The sequence below is a fragment of the Amia ocellicauda genome, chromosome 5 (genome assembly GCF_036373705.1).
Source record: "Amia ocellicauda isolate fAmiCal2 chromosome 5, fAmiCal2.hap1, whole genome shotgun sequence".
In the NCBI taxonomy this organism is placed as follows: Eukaryota; Metazoa; Chordata; class Actinopteri; order Amiiformes; family Amiidae; genus Amia; species Amia ocellicauda.
Window position 1 is genome coordinate 13,340,952 of NC_089854.1, and position 21,008 is coordinate 13,361,959.

A 21,008-nucleotide genomic window follows, 5' to 3' on the forward strand; every position below is an offset into this window, starting at 1 on the left:
GGTCTGGCAAGGAACTCTCTACCAGTTAGAGCCAACAACGCAAACAACGTTGCTGAATCTGTGATGAGGATCCTGAAAGACAATTCTTCATCCCACTAAAGCTTATTACTATCCCCCAGTCATTTGTCTCTCAGCACTCACCTGACAGCATACTATTAGACAAAGATCACCAATATGTTTTGGTCAGTGGGAGGGGTTTTTAAAAGTCCAGATTCCTGGTGAGAAAGCACCATCAGGCCAGAAGACATCCAGCAGGTAATACATTCTAACAAATTAACAATACAAATTGCACAATTTCACGCAAATGATTATATAGAGATTTTACTCCATTTACTCCATCATTTACTATTTTTTATTTTCATTAGAGTGTTCACAATTTTGTAGATTGGCGACATGCATTTTGCTATGAAAAGTTCCAGCACACCTGGTCTGGTTTACAATGTGGACATGGAAATGTGCAGCTGTCCAGTAGGTAGCACAGGGAGCCCCTGCACTAGGCTGCCATCATCCACCGATGGGACAAATTTCTCAGACAACACTGCAGGGAACACAGCTGACCACACCTGACCAGCACAGACTGAACACAGCTGCAGCTGAAGAGTTTGTGGAGTGAGAAAGTTCAGTACTTGGTAAAACAGTTATAACTCAATATTGACTTTGACAGCAACACAGTCACTCGAATACCTACAGAATTGCACACTCACCATTAATGTTTAAATGTGAATGGTGGAATTCATTTGGGATGTAAATGATCAACACTGTTATCCATTTCCTTTATGTTTTGCAATCATTTAAAACAACTTCAGCAAGATTGTGCCTGGACCTGCCAGACACAGTGGAGAGCAGTAATCAGGGTCAGCTTAACCTTTTGGGCCCCCCCTCCTTGCTGCAAAACATTTTAATGGTGCTCATCTTTATGGCAGAGACAAAAATGTACAAATATAAATAGTGCACATTTGAAATAACAGCAATAAAATACTCAGTATTGAAAATACTATATTGCACAGTACACATTAAAAATAAATAAAAAATAAAATACAATACTATCAAAAATCATTAGCTGACAACTGGCAAACTACTGTAGTAGTAAATTACATGGAAAGGGCAAAGGAGTGTCTTGTGTCTTGCACCTTGTTGTTTAATACTTTGTTTTAATGATCTTATTAAGTGTTTTTTCACGTCACTGATGTAGCTACAAAACCGTGAATATAAGTGTTTTATAAAGTTAGAATTACAACACGATGTACAGTACTGAACAGTGCAGAACAGACCCACAACAATAAAGAGCATAATGAGAATAGGAAACAAAAGCATTCCGCATTGCCATTAAATATGTAGCACCCATCAGCAACTTACTTTACCTTAAAACCCACAATCAACTGACCAGTTATCTTGCACTTTTAAAATGTAGCTATTTGAGCATATATATACGATTATCTGAGACATCAGCATTTGCACATAAACTGTGGGCTAATGTGGAAATGGGCTTGTTTTCATTTTACGCCATTTACTGGAGTATATGGGATTGAGCCTTTCCTTCTCTGTGGCTGTATACCTCGATTAAATGCCTTCAGGTTGGTACTTTTCCCTGTATACGTTATTTGCAGCTTCGACTGTTTTTTTCATAGAGCATCACATATTTTCTTTTACCTTTTGCAAACACTGAATGCATACATTTTCATTAATCACATTGCAGCAGCATTTAGAACTAGTCAGCAGGTCATTCATTGTGGCATTACTCTTTAACATTTGGTTGGCTTTGGTGAAATAAATAACATCTGTATACCTCGCACTTTCTTGTACTCATCCTCTTTTCTGCACCCTAGTGGTATACTCTATTAAAAGATGCCATCTCTCTCTCCACCTTGTAGTGCTGTCGCATTAACAGCATATACCCTGTGCCTGACCTGCCCCTCCCCCCACTAAGTTTGTAGGCGTGCTCGCACCACATCAGTCACTCCACTCGGAGGCGGCATATTGTGCGCAGTATATTGTGTTTTTTTTTTGTGTGTAATAAAATAATATATATGTAATAATATTGATAATGATATTCTGGGGCCCTAGGCGACCACCTAGTTCGCCTGTACGTCGGGATGGCCCTGGTAGTAGTGCTTCCAATGGTCCAGCACTAGCAGAATTAAGGCCTTTGAGGATCAGAGATAATCCCTGGAAAATTGCCTCAGCACTACATAAGACACACCCCTGACACACTATAATGTTGTACAAAACAGTTTTTTTCCAGTCAAGTCCACTAATTACAGCAAAACAGAGCACAAACAAACCAATTCTTTATAATTAGACAGTCCAACTAGGGAGATATTACACAAATACATCATTATTTTAGTTACAACTAGCTGCAGTGGAATATGGTACACAAATATTATCAGTTTCTTACAGAAAATTTACATTCCCAGCTGCATGTTTTTGAATACGATTTTTCTACGAGTAGTCTATAAGAATAACATATAAAACACCTGTGTGCATGCCCTAATAAATAAACAAGAACTTCCTTGTTGCAGGAGTTGGGGTTATTAGGTTTACTAATAACAGGGCAACTATACTGCAACCAAACAAACATAAGGCTTAACCACTGGGAAACCCCAATGCATTGTATATAGCAGTGGCATAGTACACTCATGGTTAAACACAGCCTTCTATTGTACTAACAAAGTTTAGATGCTCTCCACATAAGGCTTGGCTCTCCAACAAGGCCCCTCTCTTTTCAAGAAATTAACACAATTAGGGTGGAGCGAATAAGCAAGAAACACTGGAAAGTGGAGCTGTGGAATGTGAGACACGGTTGCTAGGTGACAAAAGGGTGTGTTGGGCAGACGCAGTTCATCAGCCCCCCCAATAATAAACATTAGGTAGGCCTTCATTTTACCCCAGCTTAAGCATATATGAGTCAGACAAGAACAGACATGCGGGCCCTGTTATCATGTGTGTGTGTACTGCTACATGGAGACCTAAGTACATGTGTGGGGGAGGGCCCTTTTGTGTGTCTAAGACCCTGTTCACATTTAAGATTTAGATAAACAAACAATTAGCTACATAAATAACTACATAATTCCCACTGTCCGACTGCACATCTTAAATATTGAATAATTTAAGTATGACCTACTGCAAAAGAAGGGGAATGGTTCGTTGTTTATGCACCTGTCAACAAATACCTGGTCATAGTGAGGAAGATTGGAAACCCAGAACTCGGAACAGTCCTCAGAATAATTGATTTCCACATTCACCTTATTTTTAATGTCCTTCCTCGGTTATCTAATCTGAGAATCATAAACAAAGCTATGATAGGTTTTGACAGGCAGACTGCTTAGTGTGTGCCTGCCCTAATGCCACAAATTAGTTCTCTTGTTTTGTTGTTTTGAAGACTAAGAATAAAATCACATGGGGTTCAATTAATTCTCCTGTTACCTGAGATACCACATCAGCTGCCGTCCCTCTTGGCTTATTTACATAACTCACAGTATATCAGGTTGCAGTGCATAGGCTTGCTTCTCACAATACCGCACAACTCTCAGTGATTTGTGTAGGGGAAGATATAGAAGAGTAAGAATGGATATTTTTTCTGTTCTGGAAATCAACTTCCTTTCAGTCTTGATAGGTTTCTTGTGCATCATCTTGGTTTTGATAAATCGATGTAAACAGAGTTTAAACAGCAGGCTGCCCCCTGGTCCTTCTCCATTGCCCATAGTGGGGAACTTGTTTCAAATGGATGTAAAACAACCCTACAAGTATTATCTAGAGGTGAGTGTCTATCACAATTTTTTTGTATGAATGATTTGTTTGCATTTTTATTTATAATTTCAAGTTAAATATAGACCCATGTGTGAATCTTAATTTGAATTGTAATTATTTATTACAAACAATCGATAGACCCGTGTGTGATTCTTAATTTGAATTGTATTTATTTATTGCAATTGTTTTATTTTTAATAATTTGGCATGATTTCGTTTTATTTTCATTTTTAAAATCGTATGTTACATATTAATTAATAATCGAAAACATACATAATATAAACAAAGTAAGTAACAGTAAAAGTAATGAACACTACTAGAGCAAATGTTATTTTCAGACATTTACAAGGACAATACAATTATTTGTGTTAATTGTATGTGACGGTCTTGCAATATAGGAGAAACTTGGCAATGGTTAAAATGTTCGTAGAGACATAGGATCTGTATTGTATAAAATGCCAGCAGTGCAATCAATTAATATAAAACATTGTACTTAAACATTAATGTGTTTGTTATAAAGAGTTTGTAGTTTCCAAACTACAAAGACCGAATGTGTTTCGTGCTGTAAAAAGGGCTTATGTTTTCCAAAACCAGCACTTGTTTTGCAAGTACGCCATAGTAGATTATAAAAATCCAGTTAATATGCACACGACTGGATCACATTTCGATTGCAAGTACTGAACTGTAGCGACCTCTGGCGTTCATTGCTGTATAAATTAATCCGTCAAAACAAGTTAAGACAGTTTACACAACGCATCTTGAAACACTCACGACTAATTGAAGTACTGTAAGGCACAGTGCACCCAGTTTCGCACAGCAGCCACGTTACGGCACGGGGGATGTGTACAAGGGTGTCACTGCATGACATTAAGGTTAAGGTTTGTATGTAAGGTATGTAAAAAAATGTATGTAAAAAAAAAATAGTTTCCGAACGTTTAACATACACGTTTATAATGTGAAGTTGTAATGTGTAACCAATGTGAATTGTAAATTGTGTAAATGTACAACAATTTACAATATTTTAGTAGAATAAGCACGGTGTAACACCTTTGACTGAAGTTGTTCCACTGAAACTAAGTAGTAATAGGCCTATAACATTTATTTCAGAAATATACCAAAATGAAAAAATAAAATAATAATTTCAAATATAAAAAAATCTTTGATTTTTTTTGTAACTTTTTGAAATTGAAATAAAATATTCAAATATTTCAAAAATTAAAAACATCAAAAATGTAAAAAATCTAACAATTTTGAGTGTTTTAAATTCTTTTTTTTTTTTTGACATGTTTGAAAGTGTTTTGATTATTTTTTAAATTTGCTGAGTCCAGTTCTTATGTTTCTGATGTGCTTTTTCCACTTACATTTGTATGAAAAAGTTTGGGCAGCCCTGGCCAAATCATATTTTTTTCTTTTGTTGATTTTTTAAGTGAAAAGAAGTTAACATAATCTCTGCAGCAAACAAACTTAAACAACATATTTCTGCAAATGTTAATGCAGTTACTATTTATTTGCTGAATTTAACAGATAAAAAATATAAAACAGTAAATGTGGCATGTGTAAACGTTTGGGCAGCCTTCCAGTTGATCCACTAGTGTTATTGTTTTGTAAGGTCTCCAAACTTAATTGACTTGTTAGGCCTTAATCTAAGTCAGGTGATGCCAATTCCAGATCTTAATCAATTCTCTGACTCTTTGAACTTCTCAGGGTGTTGTGCTTTATACTCAACAATAACTATGGGCTCCTCTGAGCAGCTGACTGAGGATCAGAAAGTAAAGATTCTTACAAAGCAGAGGAAGGCTTTAAATATAACTAAACGCTTCCTGCTTGACATTTCCACTGTCTGAAATTCCATTAAGAAATTGACGTTAAGGGGAACTATTGAAGTCAAGACAAGGTCTGGAAGACCAAGAAAAATCTCAGATAGAACTGTTCGTAGACTGGTCAGGAATGCAAAGCAAAAACCCCATATCACTGCAAGGAGCTGCAGGAAGGTTTAGGAGTAGTGGTGGAGCATTGCATGCACAAATATGATCTGCATGGTAGAGTCACCAGAAGGAAACCTTACCTGTGATCTCATCAAAAAAGGCATCTGAAATATGCAACACAACACTTAGATGAGCTAGAGGCATTTTGGAACCAACTGAAAGTGAACCGAGTAAAAATTTAACTCTTTGGCCACAATCACCGAGGTATGTTTGGAGAAAAAAGGAGAAGCATTTGAAGAAAAGAACACCTTGCCAACTGTTAAGCATGGGAGTGGATCTATTATGCTTTGGGGTTGTGTGGCAGCCAGTGGCACAGGAAATATTGTACGGGTAAAGGGAAAAATGGATTCTACTAAATATCAACAAATCCTGGAAGCTAATGTCCCACAGTTATTGAAGAATCTGAAGCTGAAAAGAGGTTGGATATTACAACAATACAATAATACAAAACATGCCTCAAAATCAACCATGAACTAGATTTAAGGTTTTGGAAAGGCCAGTTTCAGACTTCTATTGGAAATCTATGGGTAGATCTCAAACACGCAGTGCATGCAAAACCTAAGAATATTTCTGAACTAGAAAGTTCACCTTAATTGAAGTCAATTCAGTAGAATTAAAGTAAATAGGTTGAAGGAAAGGTGATTTAGTCTAGGATGAGCAGGAATTCTGTTCCAGGTGGAGCCAGGTGGAGATAGTTAGGTGTGAATTGGTGGCAGGTAGACAAAAGGTACTTAAAGCAGCTGTGCTGTTTCTCTGTAACAAAAAGCCAAAGAGTTGACTACGGCACTGCCCAGGGGGTTTGCAAAATATTAAGGGGGAAAAAAAGAAAATCTCCAAAAACTTTGAGAACCCCATGACTAGGGAACAGAAACCAAGAGACTGGAAAACTGTAACATTTAGAAGCATGTGACCACTACATTGTCAAGTTTACAGAATTATTACCTTTTGATTTAATCTGTGAACGTTGTCGGCATGTTGAAATCCTAGAGATCAAAGTCTGTGATCTTGAGGCTCAGCTTGCTGATCAGCGCTGTATTCGTGATATGGAAGAATTAGTCAATCAGCCCATTACAGAGATGGTGTGCATGCCAAAACCTAGGAAGGTTGAGCCCTTAGAGCAGGAAAGTGTACAGAATTGCTATGTTACAGTTGGCCGTAAACGCAGAAAAGGGCGAACACACCACTTAGGAGAGACAACCCAAGAGCTAGAAATGCTCAACAGGTTCGAACTGCTGGACACCTAGTTGGACAGTGACATCTCAGAGAGTGATAGGAGGCAGTTGAACACCAGCGCACCACTGTGCCCACTCCCCCGCAGAACAAGGAGGTAGATTACACAGTGTGTTTTAGTGATACGGAGACCCGTATGGTATCTTGCCTGCCTGGTGCTCAGGTTGCAGATCTCCCTAAACTAGTAGACGGGCTACTGGCCAAAGCCGGGGGGAATCCACTGGTCATGGTCCACATTGGAACCAATGACACAGGAAAAGGTAGGGCAGAGGTTCTGCAACACACATTTTAAAGAGTTAGGAAAGAAACTAAAGAGAAGAACGTCCATGGTAGTTTTCTCTGAAATACTTCTGGTACCACGTGCCAGGCCAGGGAGACAGGCAGAGATTAGAAAGTTTAACACGTGGTTGAAATCCTGGTATAGGGAAGAGGGCATTAGATTTATGTGGCATTGGTCTTTCTTGTGGGATAGATGTAGACTGTCCGGTTTGTACAGGTCCCATCTAAACAGAAAGGGGCTAATGCATTTGGAGAGCATATGTGCAGAGTAATTGAGAATCTTTTAAACTAGGGACCAGGGGGGCAGGGAGCTCTGACAATGGGAGATGTTCCTCTAAGGAAAGAAAACCAAGGGAAACTGCTATTAGGAAAATCCTGAAATGTTTGTACCTCAATGCCAGGAGTATAAGGAACACGATGTTAGACCTAGAAGCCACAGTGCTAGTGTGTGACTATGATGTTGTAGGAGTGACAGAAACATGGCTAACGGAAAATGATGGGGATGAATACAAATTGAAAGGATACACACAGTTTAGGAGAGACAGGCATAATCGAAGAGGTGGTGGGGTAGCATTATATGTCAGAAATTACGGCAGAAGAACTCAAATTAGATCCTGATAACAAAATTGAATCATTGTGGGTTAAACATTTGAATAAAAGATCTGGAGGATTAGTGGTAGGGGTGTGTTACAGACCACCCAAATCAGATATTCAGAAAGATGTTGCATTGTACTGTGGAAGGAAATACATTCCTTTCTCACAATGTTTTACTTCATGTATACTTAAGAAAGGGTCAGGCCAGAATGTAGTTTTACCTCTGTTTGAGATTTATGATGTACATCTTGGAGACAATGTCAAACAGTGTGATTTAAGCGTCTACTCCCTAATTCATGTATTGACTAGTGAACTGTTACATATAATGATATATATTCTGCTTAGGTAGCTTTTAAGATAACAGTAATTACTTTTTAATTGTTACCAAATCTTTTGACTTCTGTGTGTAAAAAAGCCTCTGACCTTTTGAGTGCAGTCAGGGCAACTTTGTAATCTCCTTGATTCGTTGTTCCTCTCCACATTGCATGTAATAAAGGCATTACAAAGAATGCTCTAACCTGATTGAAGGCTGAGTCTCTTCCACAGTACAATGTAATCAGCACTGCATGTAGCAAGGGTGTGGCTGTTACAATGGGGAATTTCATATTGGGACTACAGAAGCAGAAATACAAATGGTTGAGATGGCAAATGACCAAGATAGTCAGAGGCACACTAGTTAGAGAACCAATGGCAAACTGTGATCACAATATGGTTAGCTTTGAAGCATACTTTAAAAAATCATGGACCAAGTCTAAAACAATGGTCTACAATTTTAGAAAAGCAAACCTTGAATGTATGAGGCGGCACTATGAAGAGTTAGACTGGGGCACAATGGTTATATTTTAAGAATATACTGCTTGAGGCTCAGGAGTAATTTTTAACAAAACTTAGCAAATTGAGGACCATAAAACATTGGCCAAAATGGTTTAATAGAAGTATGCAGAAAAATATCAAGAGAGAGAAAATGTTGTATAGCACATACAAAAGGGATAGAGACGAAACAAAATACAAATAATATATTGAACTGCAAAGAGATTTTAAGAGAGGGATCAGGAAAGCAAAGAGGGAAATAGAAAGAAACATAGCTCTTGGCGCTAAAACTAATGCAAAGAGCTTTTTTCAATATTACAACAGCAAGCGGTCAATAGAGGAAGTGAAACAGCTAAAGGGCAAAAATTGAAGTATCATGGAAAATGAACAAGATGTGGCAAATGTTCTAAATGAGTATTTCATAGAGGTCTTTACAAAAGAAAAATCGGATAACATGCCACAGGTTAACAATCAGTCCAGTCAAACCCTAAGAGAGATCAGGATAAATGAGGAGGAGGTACTAAAGTGATTAGCAGAATTAAAAACAAACAAATCACCTGGGCCAGATGGTATATTACCAACAGTACTTAAAGAAATTAGGGAAATTATATGTAGGCCGCTAACTAATATGTTCCAAATTACAACAATTTATTCTCTTGTTCCCCCAGATAAGCAGGAAATACGGCTCAGTGTTCACAGTGTGGCTAGGCAGTAAGCCAGTGGTGGTTCTCTCTGGTTATGAGACCATCAAAGATGCCTTGGTGAGCCAGGGGGAAGAATTTAGCGGTAGGGCCAACTACCCTGTTCTGATGAAGGTCACCAGAGGTTACGGTGAGTGTCCACTTTTACCGGGAACCCATGCAAAATAAATAACCTTTGGACTCCTGGGGAAAAAAAATGGTGTGCATCATGAAAACAGACAGGTCGTGGCACAGTGTTACAGTGTTTCTCCAAATTTTCCCCATCCTCAGGGTTGCTGGTGAGCAGTGGAGCGAGGTGGAAGGAGCTCAGGAGATTCTCAATCACAACTCTGAAGAACTTTGGCATGGGGCGGCGGAGTCTGGAAGAAAGGATCAAAGAAGAAGCCACGTATCTGATCGAAGCCCTTAGGAAACATGGAGGCATGTCTAGAGTTTCATTGATCAATTTATTTTTGTTTCAGTTCCAATCTGGATGCAAATTTTAACTGAAGACAACAAATGGATTTAAGTTTATTCCAAACTGAATGTTGCTGAAAGTGTAATGTTTGTCTGGCACAGACTGATTTCACAAAACATTTTAGTGTTCAAGGCTTATCTATCTTCAAGCATTTTTGCTCAATCTGAATCTTTTGCAAGAAAAACTAAAACTACCAGTTGTATACACACCCTTGCAGGCCCAATGAGGTTGAGGTTGTCTTGGGATTAATTATGTTCAAATGGATGTCACAGTCATTTTCATCGTTTTTGTGGAGATGACATTAAATATTTTATAGGGACACAACCCCACCAAAGAAAACAGCTTGACATTTTCTATTTCAGATTAATTGAGTGTTTTATTACAGTGTATTTTCATAGACAGCAAAATATCCTATTCTAAAACATGTTACAGTAAATGTCAAAACAATACTTCTATACTATTCATTTTATTGATTTATTATTAATTTGATAGACTGATTTAGCAATGTACAAGGCTTACAAGAGTATAATGTACAGTGAGGGAAAAAAGTATTTGATCCCCTGCTGATTTTGTACATTTGCCCACTGACAAAGAAATGATCAGTCTATAATTTTATGGTAGGTGTATTTTAACAGTGAGAGACAGAATAACAACAACAAAATCCAGAAAATGCATTTCAAAAAAGTTATAAATTGATTTGCATGTTAATGAGGGAAATAAGTATTTGACCCCTTCGACTTAGTACTTGGTGGCAAAACCCTTGTTGGCAATCACAGAGGTCAGACATTTCTTGTAGTTGGCCTCCAGGTTTGCACACATCTCAGGAGGGATTTTGTCCCACTCCTCTTTGCAGATCCTCTCCAAGTCATTAAGGTTTCGAGGCTGACGTTTGGCAACTCGAACCTTCAGCTCCCTCCACAGATTTTCTATGGGATTAAGGTCTGGAGACTGGCTAGGCCACTCCAGGACCTTAATGTGCTTCTTCTTGAGCCACTCCTTTGTTGCCTTGGCTGTGTGTTTTGGGTCATTGTCATGCTGGAATACCCATCCACGACCCATTTTCAATGCCCTGGCTGAGGGAAGGAGGTTCTCAACCAAGATTTGATGGTATATGGCCCCGTCCATCGTCCCTTTGATGCGGTGCAGTTGTCCTGTCCCCTTAGCAGAAAAACACCCCCAAAGCATAATGTTTCCACCTCCATGTTTGACGGTGGGGATGGTGTTCTTGGGGTCATAGGCAGCATTCCTCCTACTCCAAACACGGCGAGTTGAGTTGATGCCAAAAAGCTCGATTTTGGTCTCATCTGACCACAACACTTTCACCCAGTTCTCCTCTGAATCATTCAGATGTTCATTGGCAAACTTCAGACGGGCCTGTACATGTGCTTTCTTGAGCAGGGGGACCTTGCGGGCGCTGCAGGATTTCAGTCCTTCACGGCGTAGTGTGTTACCAATTGTTTTCTTGGTGACTATGGTCCCAGCTGCCTTGAGATCATTAACAAGATCCTCCCGTGTAGTTCTGTGCTGATTCCTCACCGTTCTCATGATCATTGAAACTCCACGAGGTGAGATCATGCATGGAGCCCCAGACCGAGGGAGACTGACAGTTATTTTGTGTTTCTTCCATTTGCGAATAATCGCACCAACTGTTGTCACCTTCTCACCAAGCTGCTTGGCGATGGTCTTGTAGCCCATTCCAGCCTTGTGTAGGTCTACAATCTTGTCCCTGACATCCTTGGACAGCTCTTTGGTCTTGGCCATGGTGGAGGGTTTGGAATCTGATTGATTGATTGCTTCTGTGGACAGGTGTCTTTTATACAGGTAACGAGCTGAGATTAGGAGGACTCCCTTTAAGAGAGTGCTTCTAATCTCAGCTCGTTACCTGTATAAAAGACACCTGGGAGCCAGAAATCTTGCTGATTGATAGGGAATCAAATACTTATTTCCCTCATTAACATGCAAATCAATTTATAACTTTTTTGAAATGCATTTTTCTGGATTTTTTTTTGTTATTCTGTCTCTCACTGTTACAATACACCTACCATTAAAATTATAGACTGATCATTTCTTTGTCAGTGGGAAAACATACAAAATCAGCAGGGGATCAAATACTTTTTTCCCTCACTGTATAATCTGTACCAAAGTGCATGCCCTTTACAATAAGCTTTTATAACTCTTGCTCATCTGTGTTCCGTTACAGATTCTGCTTTCAATCCTAAAGAGTTACTGTGCAATGCGGTCTCCAATATAATTTACTCCATTGTCTTTGGCCAGAGGCTAGACTACGATGACAATCAGTTCAAGTTTCTGTTGAGCGTCATTGACCACTATTTCCGTTTCCTGAGCAGCTCCAATGGACAGGTACATTTGCCTATTAAAGAGTACAGATTAACTAATACTAAAATTAAAATTAATGTCCCCTTAAGTAAAGAATTCCAAGGAATTACTGTGAACATTACATTTATAGTCCTTGAGATAAACCCCCACCCTCCTTCTATTTTTTTTTTTTTCCAGCTCTACAACATGTTTCCCTGGGTTTGCCAGCATCTCCCAGGTCCACATCACCAATTGTTTGAAGGGCACAGGAAACTCCGTGAGTATGTGAAAAAAGAGGCTGATCAACGACTGGAAAATCTTGACAGAGAGTCGCCAAGAGACTACATTGAAGCTTTCCTTGTTAGAATGGAAGAGGTAAGACAGGGATTCCCGCAGCTATATTCAGGCCACAATCAGTGCCACCTGGCCAAACAAAAGTGTGAATGTAATAAAAAATGTACTACTGCAGGGTTACAGAAATGAAAAAATAAATAAAGCGGAGAATAAAGTGTACAAGAACACTCACTCTCACTACCCAGCCAACTGTCAGAAAACAATACAGTAATTCATATAGAAATGTTATGAACTCTACCATTTTGTGATTGGTACACTACAATCAGTCAAGAACATCAATGACATCCTTTTTTTAATTCTGAACATGAAATCCTGAATATTTAATACTGAATATGTGGTTTGTTATTCAGTAGTCTGATCAAATAAAATTTTGTTTAAAACTGAACATGTTTGTGTATTTGGGTTTAAAATATAATCTGTGCCTAGTGACTTCTGTTTGAATAATCCACCTTTTTGGTAATTCTATAGGGCCTCTTATGCTTCACATGGTTTAAGGCCTCAGTATGTCATAATAGGCCCTGGTCAAAGGTTTTGTTTACCCCGTTCTGTCACAGTTCCCTAGCCCTGACCCTCTTTCCCCACTAGAGGCCACCAATGTTCCCTTGCCTTATCCTGCTCCCTTCACTGCTTTCCTTTTTTCACTCTGTCAATTAGCATTCTCTCCCGGATCAATACTGAGCCTTGTTTCATTTTGCTTAACCATGTATTTGACCTTTTGCTACCCTCTCTCGTTTACCCCTTTTTGGATCTCCCTACTAGCCTGTTCGCCTGATCGATTGACCTTGGACTGTCCTTGTTAACTCTCTCTCGTTTTGCCCTTATCGGATTATCTGCTCCATATCTAAGCCTGCACTTGGATCCTTTCCTTTGGTGCTTGAGGACGTCACACGTTCACACCAATGTACTCTGTCCACTGTCAACAGCCTTAAACAGCATTTCAAATATACAAATATACCAGCATTTATTTTTGATTCCATGTTTTCACAGGAGAAAGGCCAACCTCACAGTGAGTTTGTCTACGAGAATCTGGTGAGCAGTGTGTGGAATCTTTTCTCAGCGGGAACAGAAACCACCTCATCCACACTGAGACACGGCCTGCTGCTCATGCAGAAGTATCCTCATGTTCAAGGTGGGCCACCTTCGTACTGCTGTTTCCAGCAATAAGCAAGCAAACAAGAAAGTGCCCTAGAAGCCTGATGAGAGAACCAGCAGAATTTCAAGATGTGTCAAATGTATATACATGAAGTCTGATTGTTTTAATCTTTGGAATTCAGAGAGGATTCAGAGGGAGATCGATGATGTGATCGGTTCCTCACGGAGCCCGTCAGTCCAGGACAGACAGAACATGCCGTACACCGACGCTGTCATTCACGAGGTCCAGCGATCTATGGACCTCACTCCCACGGCTGTCCCCCATAAAATGATGCGAGACACAGAGTTCAAAGGCTACTGCATTCCTAAGGTGAGCAACAGACCTGTATGTAAACCCAAATATAAAAAGTTTTGGAAACATTTATCTCTGTGTGATTAAGCAGATGTTTTGGTAAATTCAGTACATTCAGGATCATTTGGAATTTGCATCTAAATAAGCCAGAAGACCAGAGTTTCCCGAGCTGACCAAGTGACTTGTACTTGCTTCATCAAACACTCACTAACAGTGCTTCCAGGCTTTAGAATTGGTGCTATTTGAGTTAAGCGAGACAACTAATTGGTCAAGGGTTTCCAGAATCAGGGATGGAGACTTCTGTTTCCAGTTTCCATAACAGGTGTCTGACCAGCACATTAACAGACTGCATGACTTTACCACAGGATACGATGGTCCTTCCTCTTCTGTCCTCTGTGTTGTCCGACCCCAAGCTGTGGAAGAACCCGCACACCTTTGACCCCGAGAACTTTCTGGCTGAGGATGGAAGCTTTAGGAAGTCCGATGCTTTTTTAGCATTCGGACTGGGTAGGTTTTTGTATGATTTCAATTCTCTGAATTGTACCCAATGTATGCACTCATTTTTACACACTCTTAGCAAAATCAAATATTTTATGGCCACAAACTTCAGCATTGTGAGCAACTTGAGCATTACACGTTTAATATACAGTGAGGGAAAAAAGTATTTGATCCCCTGCTGATTTTGTACGTTTGCCCACTAACAAAGAAATTATCAGTCTATAATTTTAATGGTAGGTGTATTTTAACAGTGAGAGACAGAATAACAACAACAAAATCCAGAAAACCGCATTTCAAAAAAGTTATAAATTGATTTGCATGTTAATGAGGGAAATAAGTATTTGATCCCTTCGACTTAGTACTTGGTGGCAAAACCCTTGTTGGCAATCACAGAGGTCAGACTTTTCTTATAGTTGGCCACCAGGTTTGCACACATCTCAGGAGGGATTTTATCCCACTCCTCTTTGCAGATCCTCTCCAAGTCATTAAGGTTTCGAGGCTGACGTTTGGCAACTCGAACCTTCAGCTCCCTCCACAGATTTTCTATGGGATTAAGGTCTGGAGACTGGCTAGGCCACTCCAGGACCTTAATGTGCTTCTTCTTGAGCCACTCCTTTGTTGCCTTGGCTGTGTGTTTTGGGTCATTGTCATGCTGGAATACCCATCCACGACCCATTTTCAATGCCCTGGCTGAGGGAAGGAGGTTCTCAACCAAGATTTGACGGTACATGGCCCCGTCCATCGTCCCTTTGATGCGGTGCAGTTGTCCTGTCCCCTTAGCAGAAAAACACGCCCAAAGCATAATGTTTCCACCTCCATGTTTGACGGTGGGGATGGTGTTCTTGGGGTCATAGGCAGCATTCCTCCTCCTCCAAACACGGCGAGTTGAGTTGATGCCAAAAAGCTCGATTTTTGGTCTCATCTGACCACAACACTTTCACCCAGTTCTCCTCTGAATCATTCAGATGTTCACTGGCAAACTTCAGACGGGCCTGTACATGTGCTTTCTTGAGCAAGGGGACCTTGTGTGTGCTGCAGGATTTCAGTCCTTCACGGCGTAGTGTGTTACCAATTGTTTTCTTGGTGACTATGGTCCCAGCTGCCTTGAGATCATTAACAAGATCCTCCCGTGTAGTTCTGGGCTGATTCCTCACCGTTCTCATGATCATTGAAACTCCACGAGGTGAGATCTTGCATGGAGCCCCAGACCGAGGGAGACTGACAGTTATTTTGTGTTTCTTCCATTTGCGAATAATCGCACCAACTGTTGTCACCTTCTCACCAAGCTGCTTGGCGATGATCTTGTAGCCCATTCCAGCCTTGTGTAGGTCTACAATCTTGTCCCTGACATCCTTGGACAGCTCTTTGGTCTTGGCCATGGTGGAGAGTTTGGAATCTGATTGATTGATTGCTTCTGTGGACAGGTGTCTTTTATACAGGTAACGAGCTGAGATTAGGAGGACTCCCTTTAAGAGAGTGCTTCTAATCTCAGCTCGTTACCTGTATAAAAGACACCTGGGAGCCAGAAATCTTGGTGATTGATAGGGGATCAAATACTTATTTCACTCATTAACATGCAAATCAATGTATAACTTTTTTGAAATGCGTTTTTCTGGATTTTTTTGTTGTTATTCTGTCTCTCACTGTTAAAATACACCTACCATTAAAATTATAGACTGATCATTTCTGTCAGTGGGCAAAAGTACAAAATCAGCAGGCGATCAAATACTTTTTTCCCTCACTGTATATTATCACAACTCATTATAACCATAAACTACAGCAACTATTATTTTTGTATTGTTCTGTCAATTGTTTAAAGTGTTTTACAATAAGTTATGTACCTAAAATATAATGTCTGCCTGGCCAAAAATCTGTGCCACCTCTCAAAACAAATTTGTGAACGGTGAAAAAAGTAAAAACAAAAACAAGCAAACAAAAAAACCTTCACCCCCTATCAACAAATATGGAACATACCACCATGCCCATGGAAATTTCTGTGGGGAACTCTGAATTCACTTGTTGTAGCTAACCTTTCTTGAAAGATAGCATAACATTATACCATAACATTCTGACACATCATTTATCCTTATAATGTATTGATCTTATAGTACAACATAACTTACTACATATCAACTTTTTTATATCATTCGTTTGTAAGTTGTGCATGCACAGCTTAGAGGGAATATTGGTAATAATGTTGACTAAAATAAAGAGAAAAAATATACTGACATGAGAGACTTTACAGATGAATAAAAAATACATTCTGAACTCTCCCCCCCCACCCCATGTACCCAGGCCCAGATTATCAAACTTGATATCAAGTTTAAGAGGCACCATAGCATTAACAAAAAGTGTATTAAGTATGTGTGAACAAAACATAAAGAAGATAGAATTATCAAAGCTTTACATTTCCATATATAGATATGGTAAAAGGTAAAACGAAAATTGAATCCTAAAACTTGCAATAATGTGAGGATCAGAGTGGTAGCTTAATTAGTTTATGCTTAAATCCAGCACTGCATGTACCCTCTCTTTCCTGTGGATCCAGGGAAGCGTGTCTGTCTCGGGGAGGGCCTGGCTCGAATGGAGCTGTTCCTGTTCTTCACATCCCTCCTCCAGAGGTTCACCTTTTCATCCACACAGCCCCTGGAAGAGATCAACATCAGCCCTGAATGCTGCAGCTTTGGCAAGATCCCACGCAGCTACTACTGCCATGTAAAGCTCAGATCTTAGTTTGAAACACAAACAGAAATGTTTATTTCACAATCAATTCCTGCTACCAAATTCTCTCTTACAGTTTTTCTCGATTGCTTGAATACTGTTGTCAATTCAAAAGTCGGTTTTTTAAATTGGTTGCATTTTAGAACCCTGTCAATTGTAGCCAAACTCACATTGTTGATGTTTCTCAATGTGCCCTGATCTGCAATTACTGCTGCATGGATTTAAGAATATAAGAACATATGAAAGTTTACAAACGAGAGGAGGCCATTCGACCCATTGTGCTTGTTTGGTGTCCATTAATAACTGAGTGATCCAAGGATCCTATCCAGTCTATTTTTAAATGTTCCCAAATTTTCAGCATCTACCACATTATTGGGGAGTTTGTTCCAGATTGTGACTACTCTCTGTGTAAAGAAGTATCTTCTATTTTCCATTTTGAATGCCTTGAAGCCCAATTTCCATTTGTGTCCCCTGTCTTTTCTTTTGTAAAAACCTCTGTAAAATACTCATTTAGAACATTTGCCACATCTTGTTCCTTTTCCAATATATTTCAATTTTTGCCCTTTATCTGTTTCACTTCCTCCTTTATTGACCTCTTGCTGTTGTATTATTGAAAAAAGCTCTTTGCATTAGTTTTAGCTCCAATAGCTGTGTTTCTTTCTATTTCCCTCTTTGCTTTCCTGATCCAGTTCTTAAGATCTCTTTGCAGTTCAACATATCCTTTGCATTTTTTTTAAATCTCTATCCCTTTTGTATGCGCTATACAACATTTTCTTTCGCTTGATGATTTTTTGCATACTTCTATTAAACCATTTTGGTCAATGTTTTTTGATCCTCAATTTGCTAAGTTTTGGTACAAATTGCTCCTGAGCCTCAAGCAGTATATTCTATATCCACTGTGCTCCAGTCTACCTCTTCTAAGTGCCGCCTCATACCTTCAAGGTTTGCTTTTCTGAAATTGTAGACCATTGTTTTAGACTTGGTCCTTGTTTTTGGAAATAATTCCTCAAAGCTAACCATATTGTGATCACAGTTTGCCATTGGTTCTCTAACTAGTGTACCTCTGACTCTATCCTGGTCATTTGAAAAGATCAAGTCAATGGATGCACTCTCCCTGGTTGGTTCCCTGACAAATTGAGTTAGAAAGCAGTCATTTACCATCTCAACCATTTCTATTTCTGCTTCTGTAGTCCCAACTGGGCTTTCCCAGTCTATGTTTGGGAAATTGAAATCCCCCATTATAACAGCCACATCCTTGCTACATGCAGTCCTGATTACACTGTACAATGCAACATCTTGCTGAATATCTGAGTTGGGTGGTCTGTAACACACTCCTACCACTAATCCTCCACATCTCTTGTCCAAAAGTTTCACCCACAAAGATTCTGTTCTGTTACTGGGATGTAATATGAGTTATTCTGCCTCAATGTCATTTTTCACATATAATGCTACCCCACCCCCTCTTCGATTCTGCCTGTCTCTCAAACTGTGAGTATCCTTCCAACTTGTATTCATCCCCATCATTTCTGTAAGCCATGTTTCCATCACTCCTACAACATCATAATCACATGCCAGCACTGTGGCTTCCAATTCCAACATCTTGTTCCTTATACTCCTGGCATTGAGGTATAAACATTTCAGGACTTTCCTAATAGCAGGTTCCCTTGGTTTCTTTCCTTAGAGGAACATCTCCCATTGTCAGAGCTCCCTGCCCCCCTGGTCCCTAGTTTAAATGATTCTCAATTTCTCTGCACATACGCTCTTCCAATGCATTACTTCTGTTTAGATGTAGACTGTCCGGTTTGCACAGGTCCCATCTATCCCAGAAGAAAGACCAATGCCACATAAACCTAAACCCCTCTTCCTTACACCAAGCTTTCAACCACGTGTTAAACTTTCTAATCTCTGCCTGTCTCCCTGGCCTGGCACGTGGTACCAGAAGTATTTCAGAGAAAACTACCATGGATGTTCTTCTCTTAGTTCTTTCCTATCTCTTTAAATTTGTGTTGCAGAACCTCTGCCCTACCTTTTCCTATGTCATTGGTTCCAATGTGGACCATGACCAGTGGATTCCCCCCGGCTTTGGCCAGTAGCCCATCTACTAGTTTAGGGAGATCTGCAACCTGAGCACCAGGCAGGCCAGATACCATGCGGGTCTCCTTATCACTAGAACACATTGTGTGATCTACGCCTCTAAGAATTGAGTCTCCTACTATAACTATCTCCCTCTTCTGGATTTTACAAAGTATGATTGCATTGTTTGCCACAACCATATTTAAAGTGTATGCTTACTTTTTATGACCTTCCTCGGTTATCTCATCTAATCATAAGCTAAGTAACGGTAGGTTTAAAATATAGGGGGAAGAATATAGAGTGTGTGCCTGCTATGATGCCGAAAATAGGGTTTCTTGTTTTGAAGCCTTAGAATAAAATAATTCGGGGTTCAATTATTTATCCTGTTATCTCAACCACCACCTGGCTTATTTTCATGAATCGCAATATATCAGGTTACAGTACATACTTCTCACAATACTGCGCACCTCTCAGTAATCTGTGATGAATATACAGAAGAGTTTAAGAATGTTTTTTTTTTCTGTTCTGGAGAACAACATCCTTTCAGTCTTGATGGGCTTCTTGTGCATCGTTTTGATTTTGAAGAAGTGGGGTAAACAGAGTTTACACAGCAGGATGCATATATATATATATATATATATATATATATATATTGTGATGGAACGGGGCTCCGTCCCTTTAAGGAATGTCTGCCCAAGGTAGAAAACTACATGTCCCAGGAGCCCCTGCAGTAGAGACAGGAAGGGGCGGGGGCTCTTGTGTATATAAGGGAGCAGGCAGAGAGAATCAGGGCAGTTGGTGGGAGGTTGCAGCCAGGGAAAGTCTGGGGAAAGCTGGGGAAAAGCCTAAGAGGAGCTACTAGAACCTGTTGCAAGTGCCACACTTCACAGAAGGATATGTACCACCAAGAAGAAAGTCAGGTAGGCCTGGACAAGGCTAGGCATTTATTTTGTTTTGTTCAATTGAGTGTGTATTCCATTTTGGTTTGCATTAAACTTACCTGGGCAGAAGAGTCCTTTCCACAAAGCCCTTGTCTGGACTGCTCATTCTTAACTCGCCCACTTACTGGTCTGTTATATAATTTCAGTTACTTAATAACATTAACTTGTTGTGATTGTCATTGATAAATTAAAAATACAATGTATTTTACATTAATAACAAAACTGAAACAATACAAAATATGTATAGTTGCTGTTTAGACATTCACTATTCAGTCATCGAAGATGTTTGCTGTATTTACTTTATTATCTGATATAGCGAAAGCTACAAGATTACACCATGAAGACATTAATGGCAGGAGAACATGAACATTCACTGAAGTTTCAGAGAAACTGAACAGCTACTTCAACCTGGAATGTTGTGAAAGAACAGCCCATTTCACCAGCCAGCACACGGGCTGTGCAGGGTTGCCACCCGTCCCGTATAATACGCAGAGGTGGAAAGAGTACTGAAAAATCCTACTCGAGTAGAAGTACTGTTAATTTGATGAAATTTTACTAAAGTAGAAGTAAAAGTACTGGTTTAAAAAAAATACTCGGAGTACAAATTACATACTTCCTTTTAACAAAGTGTGTGTGTGATTTTTAAAGGAAAAAACCTGAATAAATTAGTGGAGGAACATAAGGTAAGAAGATGCCTCCAAAAAGGTGTACTGCATGTTACAATTGAGCAATTAACATCTTATCATGCTCTGCGGCATGTATACAAATGCTGAACAGGCCAAGCTGACCTTGATTTTTGGATCAAGATGGCAAGAGGAAAGGATCTAAGTTTCTTTGAAAGAGGCATCATTATTGGGGC

General features: G+C 39.6%; 1 protein-coding gene across 2 annotated transcripts; it reads left to right on the forward strand.

Moving 5' to 3' along the window:
- The first annotated feature begins 3,489 nt into the window (after positions 1–3,489).
- Positions 3,490–20,741, forward strand: LOC136749522 (cytochrome P450 2M1). 2 transcript variants are annotated; one of them, XM_066703917.1, is made up of 9 exons: positions 3,490–3,756; positions 9,313–9,475; positions 9,616–9,765; positions 12,003–12,163; positions 12,317–12,493; positions 13,460–13,601; positions 13,747–13,934; positions 14,282–14,423; positions 16,963–20,741. In XM_066703917.1, exons 1-9 carry the CDS (start codon positions 3,565–3,567, stop codon positions 17,145–17,147), a joined length of 1,500 nt encoding a protein of 499 aa, XP_066560014.1. In that variant the 5' UTR covers positions 3,490–3,564; the 3' UTR covers positions 17,148–20,741. The 2 variants fall into 2 exon arrangements, with proteins under 2 accessions (XP_066560014.1, XP_066560015.1); XM_066703918.1 differs by lacking the exon at positions 3,490–3,756 and adding an exon at positions 4,535–4,637.
- Positions 20,742–21,008: the final 267 nt, after the last annotated feature.